General features: G+C 44.0%; 5 protein-coding genes across 7 annotated transcripts; 4 read left to right on the top strand and 1 right to left on the bottom strand.

Moving 5' to 3' along the window:
• The first annotated feature begins 109 nt into the window (after window positions 1-109).
• Window positions 110-4,484, top strand: LOC125764145 (cap-specific mRNA (nucleoside-2'-O-)-methyltransferase 1). 3 transcript variants are annotated; one of them, XM_049428076.1, is made up of 4 exons: window positions 110-194; window positions 922-1,129; window positions 1,206-1,498; window positions 1,561-4,484. In XM_049428076.1, the coding sequence occupies exons 3-4, from the start codon at window positions 1,207-1,209 to the stop codon at window positions 3,774-3,776; spliced, it is 2,508 nt and encodes an 835-aa protein (XP_049284033.1). In that variant the 5' UTR covers window positions 110-194; window positions 922-1,129; window position 1,206; the 3' UTR covers window positions 3,777-4,484. The 3 variants fall into 3 exon arrangements, with proteins under 3 accessions (XP_049284033.1, XP_049284026.1, XP_049284017.1); XM_049428069.1 differs by lacking the exon at window positions 110-194 and adding an exon at window positions 201-771; XM_049428060.1 differs by lacking the exon at window positions 110-194 and having other exon boundaries at window positions 201-1,129.
• A 1,999-nt stretch (window positions 4,485-6,483) lies between these two features.
• Window positions 6,484-12,890, top strand: LOC125764126 (calpain-D). The gene is made up of 12 exons (XM_049428023.1): window positions 6,484-6,848; window positions 7,164-7,831; window positions 7,900-8,110; window positions 8,185-8,300; window positions 8,367-8,525; window positions 8,631-10,151; window positions 10,628-10,736; window positions 11,134-11,289; window positions 11,370-11,481; window positions 11,579-11,845; window positions 11,926-12,072; window positions 12,149-12,890. The coding sequence occupies exons 1-12, from the start codon at window positions 6,646-6,648 to the stop codon at window positions 12,320-12,322; spliced, it is 3,843 nt and encodes a 1,280-aa protein (XP_049283980.1). The 5' UTR covers window positions 6,484-6,645; the 3' UTR covers window positions 12,323-12,890.
• A 583-nt stretch (window positions 12,891-13,473) lies between these two features.
• Window positions 13,474-16,352, bottom strand: LOC125764299 (caspase-like). The gene is made up of 3 exons (XM_049428423.1): window positions 15,768-16,352; window positions 15,406-15,659; window positions 13,474-15,126 (listed from the first exon to the last, which is right to left on the bottom strand). Exons 1-3 carry the CDS (start codon window positions 15,896-15,898, stop codon window positions 14,570-14,572), a joined length of 942 nt encoding a protein of 313 aa, XP_049284380.1. The 5' UTR covers window positions 15,899-16,352; the 3' UTR covers window positions 13,474-14,569.
• A 222-nt stretch (window positions 16,353-16,574) lies between these two features.
• Window positions 16,575-17,923, top strand: LOC125764284 (dnaJ homolog subfamily C member 25 homolog). The gene has a single exon (XM_049428378.1). The coding sequence runs from the start codon at window positions 16,727-16,729 to the stop codon at window positions 17,750-17,752; it is 1,026 nt and encodes a 341-aa protein (XP_049284335.1). The 5' UTR covers window positions 16,575-16,726; the 3' UTR covers window positions 17,753-17,923.
• A 674-nt stretch (window positions 17,924-18,597) lies between these two features.
• Window positions 18,598-20,237, top strand: LOC125764373 (derlin-2). The gene is made up of 7 exons (XM_049428545.1): window positions 18,598-18,766; window positions 18,985-19,085; window positions 19,168-19,313; window positions 19,403-19,490; window positions 19,607-19,729; window positions 19,807-19,970; window positions 20,060-20,237. The coding sequence occupies exons 2-7, from the start codon at window positions 18,993-18,995 to the stop codon at window positions 20,151-20,153; spliced, it is 708 nt and encodes a 235-aa protein (XP_049284502.1). The 5' UTR covers window positions 18,598-18,766; window positions 18,985-18,992; the 3' UTR covers window positions 20,154-20,237.
• The last annotated feature ends 141 nt before the right edge of the window (window positions 20,238-20,378 follow it).

Below are 20,378 nucleotides of genomic sequence, written 5' to 3'. Positions count from 1 at the left end.
ATTTTTATTTCATTTCATAATAACATTGGTACCCATATGTCACGATACGTAACGTCAAGTCGCACAAGTGTGTTACATCTCACTATACATACACCTTGTCTTGGATGCAGTTTTGACAGTTACATGAACGATGTAAACAAACCCGTTACATAGTTTTTTTTGTACACATTATAACCAGACTTGAATACAAAAAAGTGAATAATTACACAATTACTAAAATGGATTACTATTTAAGTAGTTAATAGATAGGATTATACACAACTTTTCACAGAATCGAGTGCATGTCCATTGGAATCGAGTCCCACTGGTCGGAACAGCAAGTTTGGTAGAGCCAACGAGTGCACCAAATCATAACGAACATCGATTTGATACTTTTTTGTTAGGAAATGCGGAATAGAAATTTCAAATGGGTTATCAAATAAACTATATTATAGACGTATCATGATTAGTACAGGAACTCGTAGTCAAAGTAGAACCGTAACAACATCTTTTGCAGGCTGAAAACTGCTCCATAGCTGCTCAGGTCTACCTCGTATTTATCTACTTTGATGAATACTGCTTTTCGCTTATACCTTAATCTATTAACTTTGAAGACATTGGTCGCGCTTTTGGCCATCGTTGCTACAAGATAGCCAAGCACGGTTCTTGACTCATGCCAGGCTCATGTGTTGATACGATTTGTTCAGTGTTTGTTATATACAGTGGCTTGCGATCGCACTCGGATCGCTACTCGGAGGTTTTCGCTGCCCGGGGGCTAGTCCGGCTGTACAAGTGTGTAGATGCTATGATAGATAAGTACAAGTGTAGCGGTTGATCTGGTGCGCCAAAGCATTGAGGCATATGCTTACAGTGCTGCATTGTTTCTACCGCTTTCTTACGCTTTTGCCCTTATCTGAACGGTCTCTGGTCTCATCCATAAAGTGTCGTGAAGCTTTAGGTCGACGTTTGTTCAAATATAAACCTATACGCAACAATCAATAAACACTACCTGGGAAAAGCGACGAATCCAGTCATATCCAGATTCATTGCTCTGTGAGCTAAATAATCAACCAACCTATTAGCAGCAATACCATTTCATTGGAAACATCTTCATCAATTCGTGCAGCAGCTAATAAAAAGAAATATAAAAGTTCGTATGGAAGTTTTAATTCTAGGCATGAGATCGAAAAGTGCACTTTAAGCTAAACGATTTCATTTGTTTTTAGGATGGATAACTCAATAATGTCCGCTAATTCGTCCGAGGAAGAGGAACTGTTGGCTGATACTGCACACAAAAAAGGGAAACGAAGGCACACCAACGAGCATGATGCGGACCAGCCGGAGAGCAAAAAGCTCCACGAAACGGGCGCGGAAGCCGGTTCGTTCGCAAACTTTTCCGAGAAATCGGTTCGCATCATGCAACAAATGGGTTATAAAGCCGGCACCGGTTTGGGCAAGACGGGCCAGGGCCGGGTGGATCTGATCGAAACATCCTCGCAGAAGGGGCGAAGTGGTTTAGGTAAGTGTGCACGTAAATATATACCTTCAATACGATCAGTTTGTAATGTTTAACATTAAAAGGCATGAAGCTGAACGAGTTAAACACGGCTGCCGAGCAGTGGGACGGTACAGCGGAGGTATTACAAATTCCGGAAGTATGTACATGGCTGAAGAACGCAAATGCCGAAGCAGACGATCCGGGCATCACGCGGGAACAGTTGGACGCATGGATAAAGGTTGGTCCGCGCAAGCTGCTAATCAACGACGAGCACAAATACTGCGACCGGGAGATACTGCTGCAGATTCTAGCGAGTAAGTCAGTGTTCGATAATCTCGGTGCGGACGATATGCGCAAGGCGCGCTCGAAATCCAACCCGTTCGAGCTGATTAAAAGCAACATCTTTATCAATCGTGCCGCGGTCAAGATGGCCAACATGGATTCGATGTTTGATTTTATGCTAACCAAACCGCTCGATCAGGGCGGTAAACCGTTGGTGAAGGAAAACGATCTGTTTTACTTTGCGGACGTATGTGCCGGTCCGGGTGGTTTCTCCGAGTATGTGCTGTGGCGAAATGGTTGGCACGCGAAAGGGTTTGGTTTTACGCTGAAGGGTGCGTGTGACTTTCGGCTAGATGATTTTACCGCTGGTTCGCCGGAAACGTTCGATGCGTACTACGGACCGAAGGAGGACGGTAACATTTTCGATCCGGCGAATATAGAGGGATTTTCCGAGTACGTAATGACACAAACGGAAACGGGCGTCCATCTGATGATGGCGGACGGTGGCTTTTCCGTCGAGGGACAGGAAAACCAGCAAGAGATCCTATCGAAACAGCTCTACCTGTGTCAGATGATCGTAGCGCTAGCGATCGTGCGCCCGGAAGGACACTTTGTGATGAAAGTGTTCGATCTGTTCACACCGTTCAGTATCGGGTTGGTTTACCTGGCGTATCGGTGCTTCCGGGAGATTTCGATCTGCAAACCAAACAGCAGCCGACCGGCCAACTCGGAACGTTATCTCGTGTGCAAGTGGAAGCTGCCCAAAACCGATCTCATACAGCGCCATCTGGAGGACGTAAACAAGCAGATGTTTAACAATAGCAAGAAAAACATCGACACGCTTGAGCTGGTGTCGGAAGAGGTGCTGCACGAGGATAGCACATTTTTCGAGTATATCTGCACCAGCAACAACACAATCGGTGCAAACCAGATTACGGCTTTGCTGAAGATTGCAGCATACTGTAAAAATCGTGACCTCGCCGAAACACGCCAGATGGAGGTGAAGCAAAAGTGTCTCGCGCTCTGGAAGTTGCCCGATGGGATCCGCAAGTTCGCCAACAAGGGTGATCCGGATCAGTATGTGGCGAAGCTGTACAAGGAGTGGAACAGTCTTACCAAGGAGGTGTGCCAGGTGGAGAAAAAGTTACAAAACCCGGACCTGAAGATGTCCTTCCCGTCCGCGTACGATTGGTGCTTTGTGCCGATCGGTAATACGGAAAACAATGGTAAAAACATACGGACGATACTGCTCGGCAAGGGTGGCAAGGAGGTGTACAAGTTCGATCCGAAACAGTGCAGCTGGATACCGATGACGGAGGTGGCGATCGAGCTGCCGCACGGCACGATCATATACGGTGAGATTGTGCGCGAACTCCAGGGAGAGGGCAAATCACAAATCGTCATCAACACGCTGCACATCATTGACGGACTGTTGCTCGGTGGGGAAAACATTCGCAAGCTGCCACTCCGGCAGCGAATGGCACGCTGTCAGCAGTTTGCGAAAGCGCTCAACAAACCGCTGAAGGGTATCAATTCGGACTGCACGAACGGGAGTGCCGTGACGGTACAGATACGGGCGAAGAAGCTGTACGATTTGTGCGACATCGAAAACACATTTTTCAAATCGTTGGAAACGTACAAGCTGAAGTCGGGACAGCCACGTTTGGGCTATCGGCTCCGGAACGTGATCGATGCCGACCGATTCTACGTGCCGTACGGGTTGCTGTTTCTGAAGGAAATTAAACCGGACTATCTTAAATCACTCTCCACCAAACGGCACATGTTTTATTACTATCATGTGAAAACTAAGCTTTCCCAGTATCCGGAACAGTTCGAAAACTATGAAGCGGAAACGATGGCAATGTTTGAGGAAACGTTTCATTCGCGTTTGCTCTGGAAGTGGGAAATAGTGCACCAGGTCGATCCGCAGGTTACCGAGGACAAATCCTCGGACAGTGTGTACAGGGTAGACTTCAAGCAGTATCTGCAAACAAACTATGGGCAAAGCATTAACTAGAACGTTGCTAGGTTGGCTGCTGAAACACACCATTTTAACACTTAATATGCTCCACTTTCATGCATTTCATCGTTGCATGATTTACAGTTAAGAATTAGCGTCTTCGGTTGAAAGGAGGGGAGTTCAAAATTGAACTTCTTTTTTTTCTCTTTTGTAGGTATTTTAAACATATTTGGTTCATCTTTTGGAGACTAAATTACGCAACTGGTTAACTGATAAGAAGCAACCAAATCACTAAACATACTTCGTTGCAATTACAAAACAAAATTTAGCTTTTCAACATCGAGACGAAGATTCGTTTTTATTAATGTGTTAGTTTATAAGTTTTCTCCTGTTTTGTATCCACCGATATTCGTTATCGGTTTTTTTTGCTGGCAAGTTGTGACTTGAATTACCCATTATTGTAAATTACCGACCTATTAGTCTGGCTAATGTGCTTTGTTGAGCTGTTTGTTAATTGCAACAAAAAAAAGAGTAGATTTAATCGATTTTTTTTTGTATAGATTATTAGCTGTAAGTGCATGTTCTCTAAGTATAGAAGGAATGGCAGGAACGAAGGAAATACTACAACTGAGCAGGATTGAAAATGAGCATTTGCATCGTAGAAGCAATTTCAGAGATTGTAAAGAAGTTACTCATTATTTTCTAAGAATGCTTGGTTCATTTTTTCAAACTATTCTAAATATATGAATTTTTACTTAAGTAAAATGTTCCTTTTCCCATACTTATTTTCCGTGTCAGTGTAATATCATAGCGAATCGAAGGTTTTCCAGAATTTTGGTTGATATTTATTGTTAATAACTGGGGGCGCCTAGGTGGTCTATGTAATAAACGACGCAGGTTTCACACGACAAGAACGGATATCGAATCCCATCCCGACCGACCATCCGAAGCATGTCAAAATAAGAAATGGCCGACATAACTGCAGTGGTCGTTTAAGTCCTCTCGTCCTAAGTAGTACTCGTTCTATAGGTGGCTTATATTTCTATTTTACTACGGTGGTGTTTTTTTCAAAACATCACATCACCATGAAGATTCTACTCTCGTTTCGTTATCTCTTGAAATGAATCGCGTTTCATCCACAACCCGTAGTAATATGGGCGAGAATTTGTTAATCTTTTTGTTATACACTTCGAACCACTGGAATTCACCGCGCGAAGTACGGCTTACTCCTAAAACTTCTTGCGCAAGTTTCTTGGCGACCTTCTGGGTTACAGCGGGATAGACGTTAGGTTTTTTTCCTGGATTAACCAGGATTAGTGTCTAACGTAGGATCTGGAGTTCGACTGTAACTATTTTCCGTAAACAGCTTTTTAGATTGGTTCTGACAAATAGGCTTTTGTATTGAATAAATCAATATAAGTTTCTATTCGTGGAGTACCGTTCAAATTGCCAAACAGAAAGACTCGTCGGTTTGAAGGTTAGGATAACTTCTTCTTCTTGGCTTAACGACCTTACACAGGTCACGCCGGTCATTTCTGGCTTACTAGACTTATTTTTATCACGTAGCCGGATAGTCAGTCCTTGCTACGGGGGGACGGTCCGGATGGAATTTGAACCCGGTCCGGCCGTGTGGACTGGCGCCATTAAGATAACAAGTGTCTATTCGTAAGTTCTTCCGGCTTATATACTTACTATGGATTCTGAGTTTTAAAGGTAAAAGTGAGATGAAGGGATTAGAACGAGATGAAATCATTTCCATACCATAGCATTAAGAACATTTTTGAGTTTGAGCGCATAGCGTTGATCATAGCACTCGTAATGCTTCCTCAGCGTTTTATATTGATTGTTATGATTCCCTCGCCGGTGTCGGATTCTCAACTTACGCTTAAGGTTCGGAATTCATATGTTTATTCCAACACACTTCCGAGTGTGTTTATGTTTATACGTATCGCGCCATGACCGTCCTATCTTTCTTATGATTACTTAAAGTTCTCACATGCTCGTTCTATGATAATATGTCGCGTTCGCAACACATATGAAGACTATTTGGAGAGGGTGAACTGTAATGATATTTCTTTCGAAACGATCTGTAGTTTGAAATTCATCTGGGGTTCAGTTTACAAAGCTTTGCTTGATTTAGAAATTGATTTTCTTCCTTGGTTGCCTTATCGCAATAACTTCGCCATTGGCTGTGAGACTGTCTGAATCATGTTACTTCTTATCAGTTCAACAGATGTTCCTTGTCTACTTTCCTCCTTTAGTTGCATGCTCTTTTCCGCGTCCTCTGTAATGTTGGAATAAACTGCGATGCTCCTGTTACCGTTGGTTTAACTGCTGTTTTTTTTTATAATTTCTATTTTAACTCTTCCTTACTTTATTGTGCTCAAAATTCTTTGTCCAACTCTCTGTTGCATACCTTTATCCTTGTCGTGTCCTGTCTTCTCAATCTTTTCATTAGTCGTTTTGTTTAAATATAATTTGAAAACAATTCTTGATTTTGACCGAATAATATTTATTGCTGTGCATAAATAAACATTCCACACTGAAAAACCCCTCTAAATTCTTACTTTTGTTAACATTTGAATGAAAAATCAAACAACTTAAATTTAAATATGTGCACTTGCTCAAAAAATATCCAACATCCAGCTAGGTGTCAAAATAACCCTACAACAAAACGCAAGCTACAGCAATACGTCAGCTGAGGCTGTGCTCTATATGGCTAAAACTTTTTCCTTTCCCGTCTGGAAGTGTCAGCCATCTGACAGGCTAGATTTTCTTCACAAAACCATGAATCGATACCGTGCGTGAAACAAAAACAGAATTGATTGAAACCAACCAAAAAAAAACGGGGCAAATATCTATGGCACGATAGAGGGGGTTTCTAGTCGAGTGGGGACAAAATGCACAGTACGTAAAATGTGTCAAAATGGGTACGATAGCATCGGTGCTCCAGTGGTATTGTATGAAATGCAACTACCTAAACCCAACGGAAAGCGTACGATGCCTTAGGTGTCGAACGTTTCGCAAAGCAAATAGGAACGTCGACCTGATCCACCATCAGCTACACGCCAGCAACGACGGCAGCATTCCCGTTTCGTCATCGTGCGTTCGTATGAAGGATGTGAATAGGTACGCTAATGGTACCATCCAGTTTGCACAGGGACAGTTGCAGCCTTTGTGTTTTTTTTTTTGCACGGCCCGTCTTGGCACACAGAAAATCTAGAGCGAGCGATAGGGGGGAAAAAAAGATACACGTTCCTTAAGAACCAGCACAGATACAATAAAAAACCCCGGAACGAATCGTTTTGCTCCACACCCTCCAAGCTGCAGGGCACCAGAACCTTACATCTTCACGTTGTTTGTCCACCTGTGTTTTTTTTGTTTGTTTTATCCTTTCACTCACCGTCACTTTCTTTCTTCTTTCTCTAATCGCCTATTTTGCAGAAAGCTAGTTTCGAACGATTGCTTATTTCGCGTGATAGACAGCCTAGCGCTCGCACACAAAAACATTAATCGGAAAAAGGTCGAACGTTCGTTTGTGCATCCGGTGCCGGATCCCCGTTGCTGCTGGAACCGGAAACGGTACCTGTCGCAGCCGAGCATCAACCGCAAATGGAATTGCCACCGATGCCGCGTGTACAATCGTAGCGTTTCCTGGCACTGCATTAACTGTGAAGCACTGAGCGTGATCGCGCCCGTATACAAAGACACGATCAAGAAGTCACTGACGTCGCTTACTTGCAGAAATACCGAGCACGGCAGCACCGAGTCCGGTGGTACGGTGCCGTACGCTTCGTGTCGCCTTAAAACCTCCCGCAGCATGGAACACGTCGGATCGGCCCGGTGTCGGTTTTGCATCTACAATCAGTTTAGCTACGAGGGTGAATCGTCGCAGGCGTGCTGTTGCTGCTGCCGCGGTACGAAACCGGCCCGCTGCCCGAAGGAATCGTCCGACTACCGGGGACAGGGCACGTTCGGTGGCATTACGACAATTACGAAGCGCACGGGCGGTTTGATCGTGGTACCATCGACCACGTCCCGATTCATAGATAACACCACAATCAATGTGCGGCTCAAGGAAAACAGTAAACCCAAGGGACATAGTCAAACGGGTAGGTTTTGGTTTCGTTCTCTCAGCACAGATATGTGTTTATGGTCAGCGAATTTCGTTCCGTTTTAGGCAAAAAGTATCCAACCCCATCAACCGGGGCCCTCGAACCAATCTATGCGGTTATCAACAAGGAAGCGAAACGAAAGAACATTAACAAAATAACGAGCGATGCTGTAAATAATAATTCACCGATCACTAGCATCAATCAGCAATTACATTCGAAGGAAACGCTACGTGATGATTATGCGAACCTTCCGACACCGATGAGCTGTAAAAATGGGTAAAGCAAAAATGCGAAGGAAGAAAAATCTTCAAACTTCATTTTACAATCATTTTTTCCATTTTTTTTTTCAGGAAAGCAGAGAAAGAGGATGAAACGTTCAATAATACTAGCGCGAGCAGTGAGAAGATTGCCGCTAAATGCAAATATAATAAGCAACTATCTAACTATAAAAACAATTTTGATAAAGGTAAACATGGGAAACATGTGTCAATGCACGATGCGAACTAAGGCAAATAAATTTCTCTACTTACAGTTAATTATCACGCCGGTGATCATGATATTTTTTCCGTTATGGATGAATATAGCACTCATCAGAATTCCACGATACTAGAGCTAGATAATATTCCTGCGATCGTTAAAGTTCCGATAGCGAGTTTCGAACAGGATCTAGATGACGAGTGGTGCACAAAATGTAAGCGCTGTAAAACGTTATTACTTTTTTTTCACTTTCCGATTATTAATGCACACAATCTATTTTTTTTGATTGCCTCTTTTACACACTATTCCCGCTATAAAGCATCTAAAGCGACAGACGAAAAGGAATGGTCGTGCCGGAAATGTACGCTAGTGAACACTAGCACAGCGCTCGCGTGCATTGCCTGCGGTGGTTCGAAGCTGCGCAGCATTTGTAACGTCGAGGAGATGACGCTGAAGAAGGGCGAATTTTGGACGTGCCATAAATGTACGCTCAAAAATTCGATCATGCAACCGGACTGTAGCGCTTGTAAATCGTTGCGCCCGTCGGTGAAGGGGGCCGGTGTGCTGGTAAATGAATCGCTTGCGACAAACCGGTTAATATTGGGGCAGTGTGATGAACCGTCGAACAGTAGCCGGTCGAGTTCGGCCCTCGGTGGGCACGGTAGTACACCGGTTGATTCCGGGGCAATACCGAAACAGTTACAGCAACAGCAGCAGCAACAACAACCACAAACGCAGCCACAGCAGCAGCAACAGCAGCCACCAACAACGCCCCAATCGTGCGTGACGATGAAATCGATCGTACCCTCGATGCAGGTATCGATGCCGAAGCGCACGTGGCAGTGTCCCGCTTGTACGTACGAAAATTCGCTCGCCTGTGTCGTGTGCGATATCTGCTCAAGCCATCGGCACATCGATACCGGCTGCCTGGTCTGGCAACAGCAGCAGCAGCTGCAGAAAAACAACCGACTGGAAGAGAACCAACGCCAACTGGATGATCTCGAAGCGCTAAATCGCTGGAAAAGCATCATCGAGTACTGCGTCGAGAATGGGCAAGCGTTTGTGGACGATTCGTTTCCACCGGCAACGAAAAGTCTTTACTATCAACCTTCGTCCAATATCGAATGCAACCCGGTTGCGCAATGGAGACGACCGCATGAAATTCTCTGCGAAGGCGGTAACCAGTCAACGCCACCGTGGGCCGTCTTTCGCACACCATTACCATCGGACATCTGTCAGGGTGTGCTGGGGAACTGTTGGCTGCTGAGTGCGCTCGCCGTCCTTGCCGAGCGGGAAGATCTCGTAAAGGAGGTGCTGCTGACGAAGGAAATCTGTCCGCAGGGTGCGTACCAGGTGAAGCTGTGCAAGGATGGCCGGTGGACGACCGTGCTGGTCGATGATTTGCTACCGTGCGACAAACGGGGCCATCTCGTGTACTCCCAGGCGAAGCGAAAACAGCTCTGGGTGCCACTGATCGAGAAGGCGGTCGCGAAAATACACGGCTGCTACGAAGCCCTCGTGTCCGGCCGTGCGATCGAAGGTTTGGCCACGCTAACCGGTGCACCGTGCGAAAGCATTCCACTGCAGGCCAGCTCACTGCCACTGCCGAGCGAGGACGATCTGGACCGTGATCTGATATGGGCCCAGTTGCTAAGCTCCAGGTTAGTTAAGTTTCTGATGGGGGCGAGTTGTGGTGGCGGTAACATGAAGGTGGATGAGGATGAATATCAGAGAAAGGGACTGCGGCCGCGGCACGCCTACTCTGTGCTGGATGTGCGTGATATTAAAGGACATAGACTGTTGAAACTGCGCAATCCATGGGGACACTTTTCCTGGCAAGGTACATACACCCAATACCCACTACTTACCTGTAAACGCACCAAGTGCACCGCGTAAACGAGCCCTTTTGATGTTAGCTTAGTTCATCTTTTTACTGTTCTATTATTTGCACTTCTTTGGTATATATATTTTTACTGTCACACGCGCTTTATTTGTTTGATGTTGTATTGAACTTTATACGTAAATGTGTTGAAAATTGCTTAAAACTTTTTTTTGTACATTTACAGAAAAAAAATATACCTTTCCTTCTCACTCATCACACTTCTCTATGTTAAACTATTATTCTTTTAGTATGTATAATTGTTTCCCGCAAAATGTAACTTTTTTTTTTAATGCCACAGTGTCCACTTGCATTTCTCACTTGAAATTTGATTATTTCTTTCTTGTTTAAACACTTTTTTGTAAATTTCCCACCCGCTTAAAAAACATGTACCATTATATCAAGGTTAATATACAATTGATTGTTTTATATCGTAGGCGACTGGTCAGATGATTCCGAACTGTGGACGGATGAGTTGCGCGATAGTTTGATGCCGCATGGCGGTTCGGAAGGTGTGTTTTGGATCTCGTTCGAAGATGTACTGAGGTAAGGAAGAAGCTCGTAGGAATAAAACACTGTTGTAGACTAAATTATGCTTGGACAATTCGGTTCTTTCTCGTGAACGTGAGCGAACCAGTTCTTTCAATTAGATGAACTGAACGTGAATCGCGGTTCATATTCACGATCGTTCTTAAATTCGACGGGTAGGTCGTTCATTCATTGAACGACTTGCTTTGAACTGAAGAACTGGCGAGACGAACGACTTAGTAGAACGTTCTTAAATTGGACGAGACATTCAATGAATGAACGAGCTACTATGAACTGAAGAACTGTTGTACCTTGCGCAAATGAACGTAGGTCGTTCGTTCTTTGCGGTTCTGATTCTTTAAGGCACACCTCTATCAATAAACCTTGTTTTTGTTGTTGTTTTCTCTGCTTTTAGATACTTTGACTGCATCGATATATGTAAGGTGCGGTCGGAATGGAACGAGGTACGGTTGTTTGGCACGCTGCAACCGCTCAGAGCTTTATCGTGCGTTTTAATAACGGTGCTCGAACCGACTGAGGCCGAGTTTACCCTATTCCAGGAAGGGCAAAGGTATGGTACACCCGGTAGTGGAACCGAAAATATTGCCGATTGTTCGCTTTAAAACTATATCCCCTCTATTTATTTGATAGGAACTCGGAAAAATCACAACGCTCACAGCTGGACCTTTGTGTGGTACTGTTCCGGACGCGTAATCCTGCCAACCCGGAGGTGGGCCGATTAGTCGAGCACAGCAAACGGCAGGTAATGGAAGGTTCACCTGGCGCCAGGCGTCCCCAAAATGGACGAAACTCAACGCCTTTCTTTCTGCTTTCGCTCTCTCTCCTTCCCCGCGTCGTAGGTGCGTGGTTTCGTTGGCTGTCACAAGATGCTTGAAACGGACCTGTACATGCTGGTTTGTCTTGCCTTCAACCACTGGCACACGGGAATTGATGACTTCATGCAATATCCGCAGTGTGTGCTGGCCATACACAGCTCCAAACGTTTGCTGGTGGAGCAAATCACACCGCCCCCGTTTCTGCTTGCCGATGCAATCATTAACCTTACACTGGCGAAGGGACAACGGCACGAGGGCCGTGAAGGCATGACGGCGTACTATTTAACCAAGGTAAAGCATTCCCCTTTAAAAAAAAAATTAAAAATTGCTCCTCATATTTATCCCTCACACACAATCTCCCTTTCGCAAAGGGATGGGCTGGTCTGGTTGTGATGGTCGAGAATCGGCACGAAAACAAGTGGATTCACGTGAAATGTGATTGCCAGGAGAGCTACAACGTTGTGTCAACGCGAGGCGAGCTCAAGACGGTTGATTCCGTTCCACCATTGCAACGGCAGGTAAGATGACGCTGCTCTCTCCGTGTTCTCCTCAAGCCGCAACCGACTGTATATGGTTTTCCTTCACTTCCCTTAGGTGATTATCGTGCTGACGCAACTGGAAGGCAGTGGCGGGTTTAGTATAGCGCACCGCTTAACGCACCGTTTAGCGAACTCGGGTGGATTACACGACTGGGGACCGCCGTCTTCCACACACTATCCACCGATCGAGAACGTGTCCGAGCTGCACTCACCACGGATGATTACCTAAGAGCAAAAACGGGCTCCACTAGCGACGCGGACTCCACGTTTGCATCACGCTACCGGACCGACGGGAGAACAGACAACGGAAAGGGAAAGAAGACATGAGTCTTTCTTTTCTTCCGCGCCTGATTCAGTTCCGAACGTCCCGTACTCTGGCTTGCTTGACTAATTTATTACACCGTAGCGGAATAATAGTGTCGACTCCCCCTTTAAAATAGTCTTGCCACGGTACGGGCGATGGTTAGCTTCCGCAGGGAAGCGCTGAAATGAAGGGAAGGTCCTGTGCCGGAAGTTGATCTCACGGAGATGAACGGTGGAGAAGTGTGTGTGTATTTGCTGTGTTGTGTTTTAGGCAGCGACGTGCCCGAAGGCCGAACCGTCGAATCATACGAAAAAAAAACTCTCAAAATATGCATTGCTCTGATATTGATAAAATAAACAAACAAACAAACAACAAACAACTCTCCATAGCTCACACAGGACACACTTCACATGTTACGAAAAAATGTACTGTGTTTCAATGTGTATGTGTTGCGTTACTTTTGCAAAATAAGAAGAGATTTTATTCCTTTAAATAGGACCATTTATTTAAGATGAAAACAAAAAACGCATCAAAGTGGAGCCAGATTTCTTCACTGTGGCGATTACATTTGCGGCATGTTGTCTTTGTTTTTCGTTCCATTACCCCACCTCCACGCAACATAATAACGAGCAATATGCGCGTCCAGACATGGTTGATCAATATTTGATTTGCGGGCGTTGGACAACAGGCTGACGGACGAGACGGTCACATTCATATGACCTTAAAAGACGCGACAACCGTTTTTATGTTGCCATCGGTACGGCTGGGGAACCAGGTTACGACACCCAGACACATATTACCCAGCGAACAAAAAAAGAAAAACAAAATTAATCGATCATAATGAGATTGAAGTTTTGTTTGACTTTTTTTTTATCCATCCGTTATTTTCACATCACGAATTGGGGCTAATGATATGTATGCTAGATATGTGATAAGATTTGTTATTTAGCTTACTTTTGTGGTTTTTCTGGTTAAAATATTTATCTTTCAACCAAAAAACCACATTTCGCGGTTTATTTTTTTTGTTTGTTTAATCGTTCAACTCTCAAAGAAAACAATACTACCGAGAGGCGAGGTAAAATGTTGCACAGCTACAATTTATTACTACCCAGCATTTCCTTAAATAGATAGGGAGACACATAAATGAGGTAAGAGCATCAGTTTGATTCCTTGTACATCGCGTACGAATTCTTTTTTTTTTGTCACGTGTCCGTCTCATTAAGTGGTTGCGCGCCTAACCTAGCTAATGGTGTAAATATGCGTAAATATGTTTTTTTTGCGTGTGTATTTTGTGTCTTTATCACCTTTCGTAATCAATTTCAGTGTCCTTTATTACACCGGCCTAATTCAATCATAAGAGTCTTTTCATTTTTTTTTCTTCATTTTCTCCCTACTTTCACCATTCCTGCTGATTTGTATTTGTTGTAGCGCATTGCTTCGCATACGTGAAATATCTTTTTTTTTATTTGTTGCTTGTTTTGCTGGCAGAGGGTAATGGGTTATCAAATTGTTTTTTTTTTTCAAATATACGACCGATTAATTATCACATCGCGCCTTTTTCCGAACGATTTTATTCCTTTTCGTGTTTTTGTTTCAACTTATAAGCTAACGAAGTAGGGTCCAAACAGTCCTTTGAAAATGAATTTTTCAACGTTACATAATTAAGTTTCCCGCGGCTAGACGCGTTACATGAAGCCTCAAATTTGCCTCATATTTGACTACTGGAGAGAAAGAAAATATCGTATTTTGTGCATGAAATCTTTCCTTTTTTTTGTATTTTTGTTTTGGATTGCGTTATTTTGGTTTACAAAGGCCATTGGTAGCGTAAATGGGTAAACTTAAAGAAAAATCACTTAAAGTAAAAGGGAAATGGCAACATCCCGAGATGAGATGCGATGCATCGAGTATTGGGGCATCTAAATGATTCGTTTATAATCTTATTAAAAAAAATATTATTCGAATAACGATTCGAAAACATTTCGCAATTTCTCGCATGCCTGAACCTGCTTTTCTAATCGAGAGGGGCAAGAGGAATGGTACATCTAATACTTGCGAGTGAAAAAAAGGATACAGGAAATTTAATAGAATGTAAGAAAAATCATGAAATCAAAGATTCTTCGAAGTATCTTCGTTTTGCTAATCGTCTCCGGGGGATGTCTATATCACACCACCTTAAAATGATTTCTTCTCGCCAAAGCGCAGCAAACGGGTCAGCATGGTGGTCGTGCACGGGATCTGCTTCTGCTGGTGCATCATCGGAATGTCCGGCGTGTTCGACTCAAAATCGTACGCAACGCGCTGCGTTACGAATGTGAGCAACGTGAGCAGATCATACTTTCGTCCGTGTTGGCTCAGTTCGTGACAGAGCGACTGCATGAACCACGAACCCTTCTGTGTGTTACGCCACGAGTAAAACCCCGGTATGGTCGAGTACGCGATCAGGAAGTCCGCGTGCGTCGGTATTTTGAACGTCATCGAGGACGAACTGTCCGTTTCGGTGCGATCCTTGGACGCGAGCAGTACACCACCGTCCAGCTGGTCGCCCTGGCAGGCTTGGATGAAAAACAGCTTTGGTTTCCCAGCCAAAGTCGGACAGTGGTTGGCCGTGAAGTAGGACCAAACGACATCCAGCTTGTACTGGCAGTCCTTTGCGTAAAGGTAGCCGAGTTCACCGTGTGATAAGATCGTCACCAGTATGCAGTCGGCATCGCTGTGATCCATCTGCGACACTGCAAACCGAACCAAAATGAGAGGAAAATATAGAAAAAAGCGTTACTAAGCATCATCCAATATGGAACCGCGTTGCACATGATTCGCATGCCCTTAACAAACAAAAACGCGACACCAGCAGAAACGCAAGACGCGCTCATATAAGGCAACTCATGCTGAATGCAGCCATGCATGGGCATGAGCGAGCCCTTGTGCGAGTCTTTGTTTGGTTTATGCTGCCGCTGAAACAGCTGGCTTGATAGTGCCGTTTGCTACCGTAACCGCTCGTGTTTGCTTACCTCGTTCGACCTCCTTCTGTAGATCGCGTAGCTTCAAATCCTTGTACACGTGCACCTCGAAGTCGAGACCCTTGAGCGTGGCGGTCAAATTTTCGCAGTCCACATTGGTTCCCGCCCGTGCCTTCAGCTGCGGTACGTCGAAGTTTTCATGGTTGAAAATCAACGCCAATCCGCGCCGTTTGTGATTCATGTTGTAATCGGACGCATAACGTTCGACGGGCATCCGTGCCTTTATGCGATGGTCGAATAGTTCCCTGGTACAAAGGATGCAGGAAATGAGGACAACAAAATAAGACCCAATTTATCCGGAAACGCGGAGTGGAAGAGATAAAAACAAAAAATAGAGCATTCAGCATACTTACTGGCCTTTTCGCGAACCGAGAGCATCATTAACGTCGTGCGCAAGTAGTTGGTCATTGTTGTCGCAGTCATTTAATACATGCTCGTTATTAATTTCACTTCGAACGTCGACAACATCGGGCATACTCATCATGAAGCTATGCTTCGTACACAATTAACAGGCACAGTACACAAAATGAACGAAACAAAAATGGCTTTTATAGCCTTTCGTAATGGAATCCACTGATAGATGGCGGAAAAGGACTCCAGATAAAATAAAGTAAAACACACAAAGCACTGAAACAGAACTAATTAAACACTAAGTTTGATCCGTCGATATTGGATGCAATGGTTGATAGCAGCAAACGGCGTCGTTTTTTATTTGAATGTGTAGCCTTTCGATATTAGCACGTACCGCAGGAGGAATTCTAGGCGCGTTGTTTCTGAAAGCGTCGCTGAACTTGTTTAGTTTGGTTTCGTTTATTCGTGGTCCTTTGAGGGTAGGTAACGGACAATCGAACAGCACGGATTATGCACATTAAGCGACCCTCAAGGTGTGCGCGTTTTGACAAAGGGCTCGCGGCAAGGTGGTATTTAGCCCTTGCAGTGGGTGAACAATTACCTATCAACTTGAGTTCAGTGGTTGAGGTAACCGGTTATGGCCTATTTACACCATCTAGAAATCCAATCTGATCCGGCTGGCAGTTGCGTGGAATACATACTAAAATTATTTAGATTACTTCTAGAAAAATGTAGGCAAAAATATTTTTTCTCAGATTATTATGGTTTGAGTAATTTACTTCGTTTTTTACTCCGTTTTGGTTGTATTTTGAAAAAGTGTAACAGCTGCTTTATTTGCTTGAAGAACTGAAGCATCGAACTGGCTCGTATAACTGTAGTTATGTTTACAATTTGTGCCGTCAACGGAACGGGATGAATAATCCGTGATGTTTCGACAATCCGGGATTTGCTTGGACACAGGATGACGACGGCAGCGCGAATTTGGGGCTGGCGTTTTCTGATTCTGGGTTTTTGTGCTACCACCGGTTATGGCCACTATCTGGACCAATTCTACTGCGGTCAGGACAACTGTTACGAGCTGCTGGGCGTTACGCGCGAAAGCACCAAGCAGGAAATTGCCAAATCGTACCGCCAGCTTGCCCGGAAGTATCACCCGGACCTGCATCATGGTGCCGAGCAGAAGCAGGTGGCCGAAGAATCGTTCAAGAAGATTGCCACCGCGTACGAAGTGCTGAAGGATGAAGAATCGCGCAATGATTACAATTACATGCTGGACAATCCGCAGGCGTACTATGCACACTTCTACCGGTACTATCGCCGAAAGGCAAAGATTGACGTACGGCTGGTGATCGTGGTTACGATAAGCATCATCTCTTGCATCCAGTACGTAACGCGATGGCAGCGGTACGATACAGCAATCAAGTATTTCATGTCGTTGCCAAAGTACCGCAACAAGGCACTGGAGATGATCAATCAATCCGCGAGCAATGGTGCAGCGGGTGGCAACGGTGGAAAGCACAGCCGGACAAAGCTCTCCAAGGCGGAACTGAAAAAGGAACATGACGAGCAAATTCGCAAAGTGATCGAAAACAATATGGACATTCAAGGTGCGTACGCAAAGCCCGAAATAAAAGACATCCTCTGGATACAGCTGTTTCTGTTACCGTACACGATCGGTCGCTACATCTGCTGGACCGCTCGGTGGATCTGGAAGTTTAACGTGCTCAAGCAACCGTACGGGCGTGAAGAGCAGCTGTATCTCATCCGCAAGTACATGCGACTAACGGCGGTCCAGTTCGATTCGATCGAGTCCGACACCGTTGAACAGTTTCTGCGGCAGCAACTATGGATCAAGGCTAACTTCGAACGCTGGAAGGTGGAGCAGGAGAACGAGAAAAAGAAACAAATGGCAGACAATCCACGGTACAAGGCATACCGCCGGTACATGAAAAATCACGGCCCGGGACGGCTCACGTTCGAGGAGTGATTGGCAAAACTGTGCTATCGTTAAGAGCTTTTATGTTTATTGTTTTTGTTCTTGCTTTTTAAAAAAACAACCGTGCTGTAAAACGTGTGTAATTATTTATTGAGCCCCTCTGGCATACGGGAATGACAAGTGGTGATGAATAAAGTTCGAATTTTCAATATTTCCATCTTACTAATGATCTTTCGTCGGTAAAGTACGTGTATCTTAGTGGTAATGGTAGTAATGCATTCGAAATACAAAAGAAAAAAACCTTTGCATCTACTATTATTGATAAACGTAAGAGCTTAGCATAGAGGTGGCTGTGGTTATCATAAGATTATTAGTTACCATGGTGATTGACATGGTTTTCTGCTCTATTGAGATTCGATGATACGTAAAAGAACAGTAACGGTATTTTACCGTTAGGCAGTTGATCAAATATGTTCGAACAATTTGAAAGACACGTAAGCAGACAGGCTGCCCTATCTATCGATTAGTTAATATCAATACCATAAACAAAAGTAAGCATAACATACTTGACTAAATGCCTTAAATTTAGTTGGAATATTGCTTAAATTTTGCAGTAAATTAACTTGCACATCGATGCATAGTATGAAAGCAATTTAGAAATTAAGATGCTGATAATACATTTGTTGATAGCTTAATAACATTCATAAGGAACCAACACTGGTCGAAACGGTTTCGTTTGTTAGCAATTGGCTGAAAGCAGATAAAAACGGGTGCATTTTTCTGTTCACTTTTGCCTCATATTTATAACCACTTTCTTGGGAACGGCTCTTCCCGGTTACCATCACGTTTGACAGTTCGCATCCATCACGAGTGCCGTGGTATGGGGAACGCAAGCAAAACATAAACGTCATCGGTCCCGTACGTTCGATTGGTACACGACAGAAATGATTCCAGTAAACCACACAGTAGGCTTATTTTGATTCGTACTGCTCCATCCATGTAACACGTCTAGTTTACACATTCTTCCAGCAGCAAAACCATTGGTGGCCCCAGCGCACCGTTGAGGTAAATAAAGCAAATTTGGCTTTGCTTTACGGAGTTCCGTTCCGTTTGCTTTATAGGATCAGTTCTGCACCACGGTAGATGGAACCTTGCCCCGGCCAATGATAAAGAATTTGACAACACATCAACACAAAGCCATCACCGTTTGTTTGATGCGAAACTCTTTGCCACAAACATTGTTTTAGTTTACTTTGAATGCTTGTTTTTTTTTGTCTTTTTAGGATGCACAATGGCATACCAAACGATTCGACAAGAATATCTCCAAATCCCGATAGTAACACGCGTCTATTCGACGGCATGCATCATCACAACGCTATCCGTGGTAGGTACTAGTTAGTCGATAAAATTCTTCACCTCGCCTAGTTGGATTGATTGTTAATTCTTTCTCTCCATTTCGATTTCAGCACCTCGACATCGTTACTCCCTTTCAGTTATACTTTAATCCAAAGCTCATCTTTGAACATTATCAACTATGGCGCATCTGCACAACGTTTCTGTTTTTCGGTACCTTTGGTTTCAATTTTTTGTTTAATATGATATTCACGTTTCGGTAAGTACTTCAGTCACCCGGGTGACTCATTAACAGGGTAGATTGTTTTAATATTAATATTCCTTTTCCTTTCTCTATTCACTGTGCAGGTATTGCCGCATGCTAGAAGAAAACTCGTTCCGCGGGAGAAGTTCGGATTTTGTTACTATGTTTTTGTTTGGTGGGACGGTGTTGGTGGTATCCTTTTCAAACCATTATTCTGTTGAATGTGCCTCAATATATTCAGTGGAGAGTTGTATTTTCTAAACGCGACTTTGTATGTGCCTCTTTGATTTCCTTAACGATGTGTACAGATCTGCGCGTTGTTTGTTAATTTACTCTTCTTAGGTCAAGCTTTTACCATAATGCTGGTGTACGTCTGGTCCCGAAGGAATCCATTCGTCAGAATGAACTTCTTTGGTGTTTTGAATTTTCAGGTATATTCACACACTTACACTAATTTTTAATCTGTTATTTGAATTCCTCCTTCTGCTATTTAATCTTTCTTTTCCAGGCACCTTACCTGCCATGGGTCTTGCTAGGATTTTCCGTGCTAATAGGGAATACCATCTGGGTCGATTTGATCGGTATCGTAGTTGGACATACGTACTACTTCCTCGAGGATGTGCTGCCCAATCAACCAGGTGGCATGAAACTTCTTAAAACGCCACGAATTCTGTACGTCCTTCAACAATTCAGCCACATTTAGCCTCTACAAACTGCTTGTGTATATGTGATATTTATTTCTTCCTCATTCTGTCTTGTAGCAAACTTTTATTTGACGAAGTGGCGGAGGATCCCAACTATGTAGCGCTACCAGAAGATCAGCCGGGTGGATTTAACTGGAGGCGAAACAACTAATACAAGCAAACGCGCGCAGTTAGGTTAGCAGTGACAGAAGCAAAGAAATAAACGTCTGTTTGCAAGACTATTTGCTAAAACTAACCGCAGAATAGTGGAATAGCCGGGATGGTGCTACGAACATATGTTCTATACAAGGATGTACCCGAAATGGTTTTGGAACCTTGTCACAAATGGTTTAGTTTTAGCTTTATTACATTATAATGAGCAGTTTCCAGTAAACTG

This window comes from Anopheles funestus, chromosome X (assembly GCF_943734845.2).
Source record: "Anopheles funestus chromosome X, idAnoFuneDA-416_04, whole genome shotgun sequence".
NCBI lineage: Eukaryota > Metazoa > Arthropoda > Insecta > Diptera > Culicidae > Anopheles > Anopheles funestus.
Note: the sequence above shows the minus strand (reverse complement) of the source record. Positions and strands in the feature narration are given on the sequence as shown.

Bases quoted from the DNA above. Each gene is read 5' to 3' on its own strand.
- LOC125764373 (XM_049428545.1), top strand. From the start codon at position 18,993: ATGGCATACCAAACGATTCGACAAGAATATCTCCAAATCCCGATAGTA. The intron at 19,730-19,806 runs GTATATTCACAC...TTTCTTTTCCAG, and splicing joins TTGGTGTTTTGAATTTTCAG to GCACCTTACCTGCCATGGGT. The intron at 19,971-20,059 runs GTACGTCCTTCA...TCTGTCTTGTAG, and splicing joins CTTAAAACGCCACGAATTCT to CAAACTTTTATTTGACGAAG.
- LOC125764299 (XM_049428423.1), bottom strand. From the start codon at position 15,898: ATGATGAGTATGCCCGATGTTGTCGACGTTCGAAGTGAAATTAATAAC. The intron at 15,660-15,767 runs GTAAGTATGCTG...CCTTTGTACCAG, and splicing joins CTCGGTTCGCGAAAAGGCCA to GGAACTATTCGACCATCGCA. The intron at 15,127-15,405 runs GTAAGCAAACAC...TTCGGTTTGCAG, and splicing joins ACAGAAGGAGGTCGAACGAG to TGTCGCAGATGGATCACAGC.
- LOC125764126 (XM_049428023.1), top strand. From the start codon at position 6,646: ATGGGTACGATAGCATCGGTGCTCCAGTGGTATTGTATGAAATGCAAC. The intron at 7,832-7,899 runs GTAGGTTTTGGT...GTTCCGTTTTAG, and splicing joins CAAGGGACATAGTCAAACGG to GCAAAAAGTATCCAACCCCA. The intron at 11,290-11,369 runs GTATGGTACACC...TTTATTTGATAG, and splicing joins CTATTCCAGGAAGGGCAAAG to GAACTCGGAAAAATCACAAC.
- LOC125764284 (XM_049428378.1), top strand. From the start codon at position 16,727: ATGACGACGGCAGCGCGAATTTGGGGCTGGCGTTTTCTGATTCTGGGT.
- LOC125764145 (XM_049428076.1), top strand. From the start codon at position 1,207: ATGGATAACTCAATAATGTCCGCTAATTCGTCCGAGGAAGAGGAACTG. The intron at 1,499-1,560 runs GTAAGTGTGCAC...TAACATTAAAAG, and splicing joins GAAGGGGCGAAGTGGTTTAG to GCATGAAGCTGAACGAGTTA.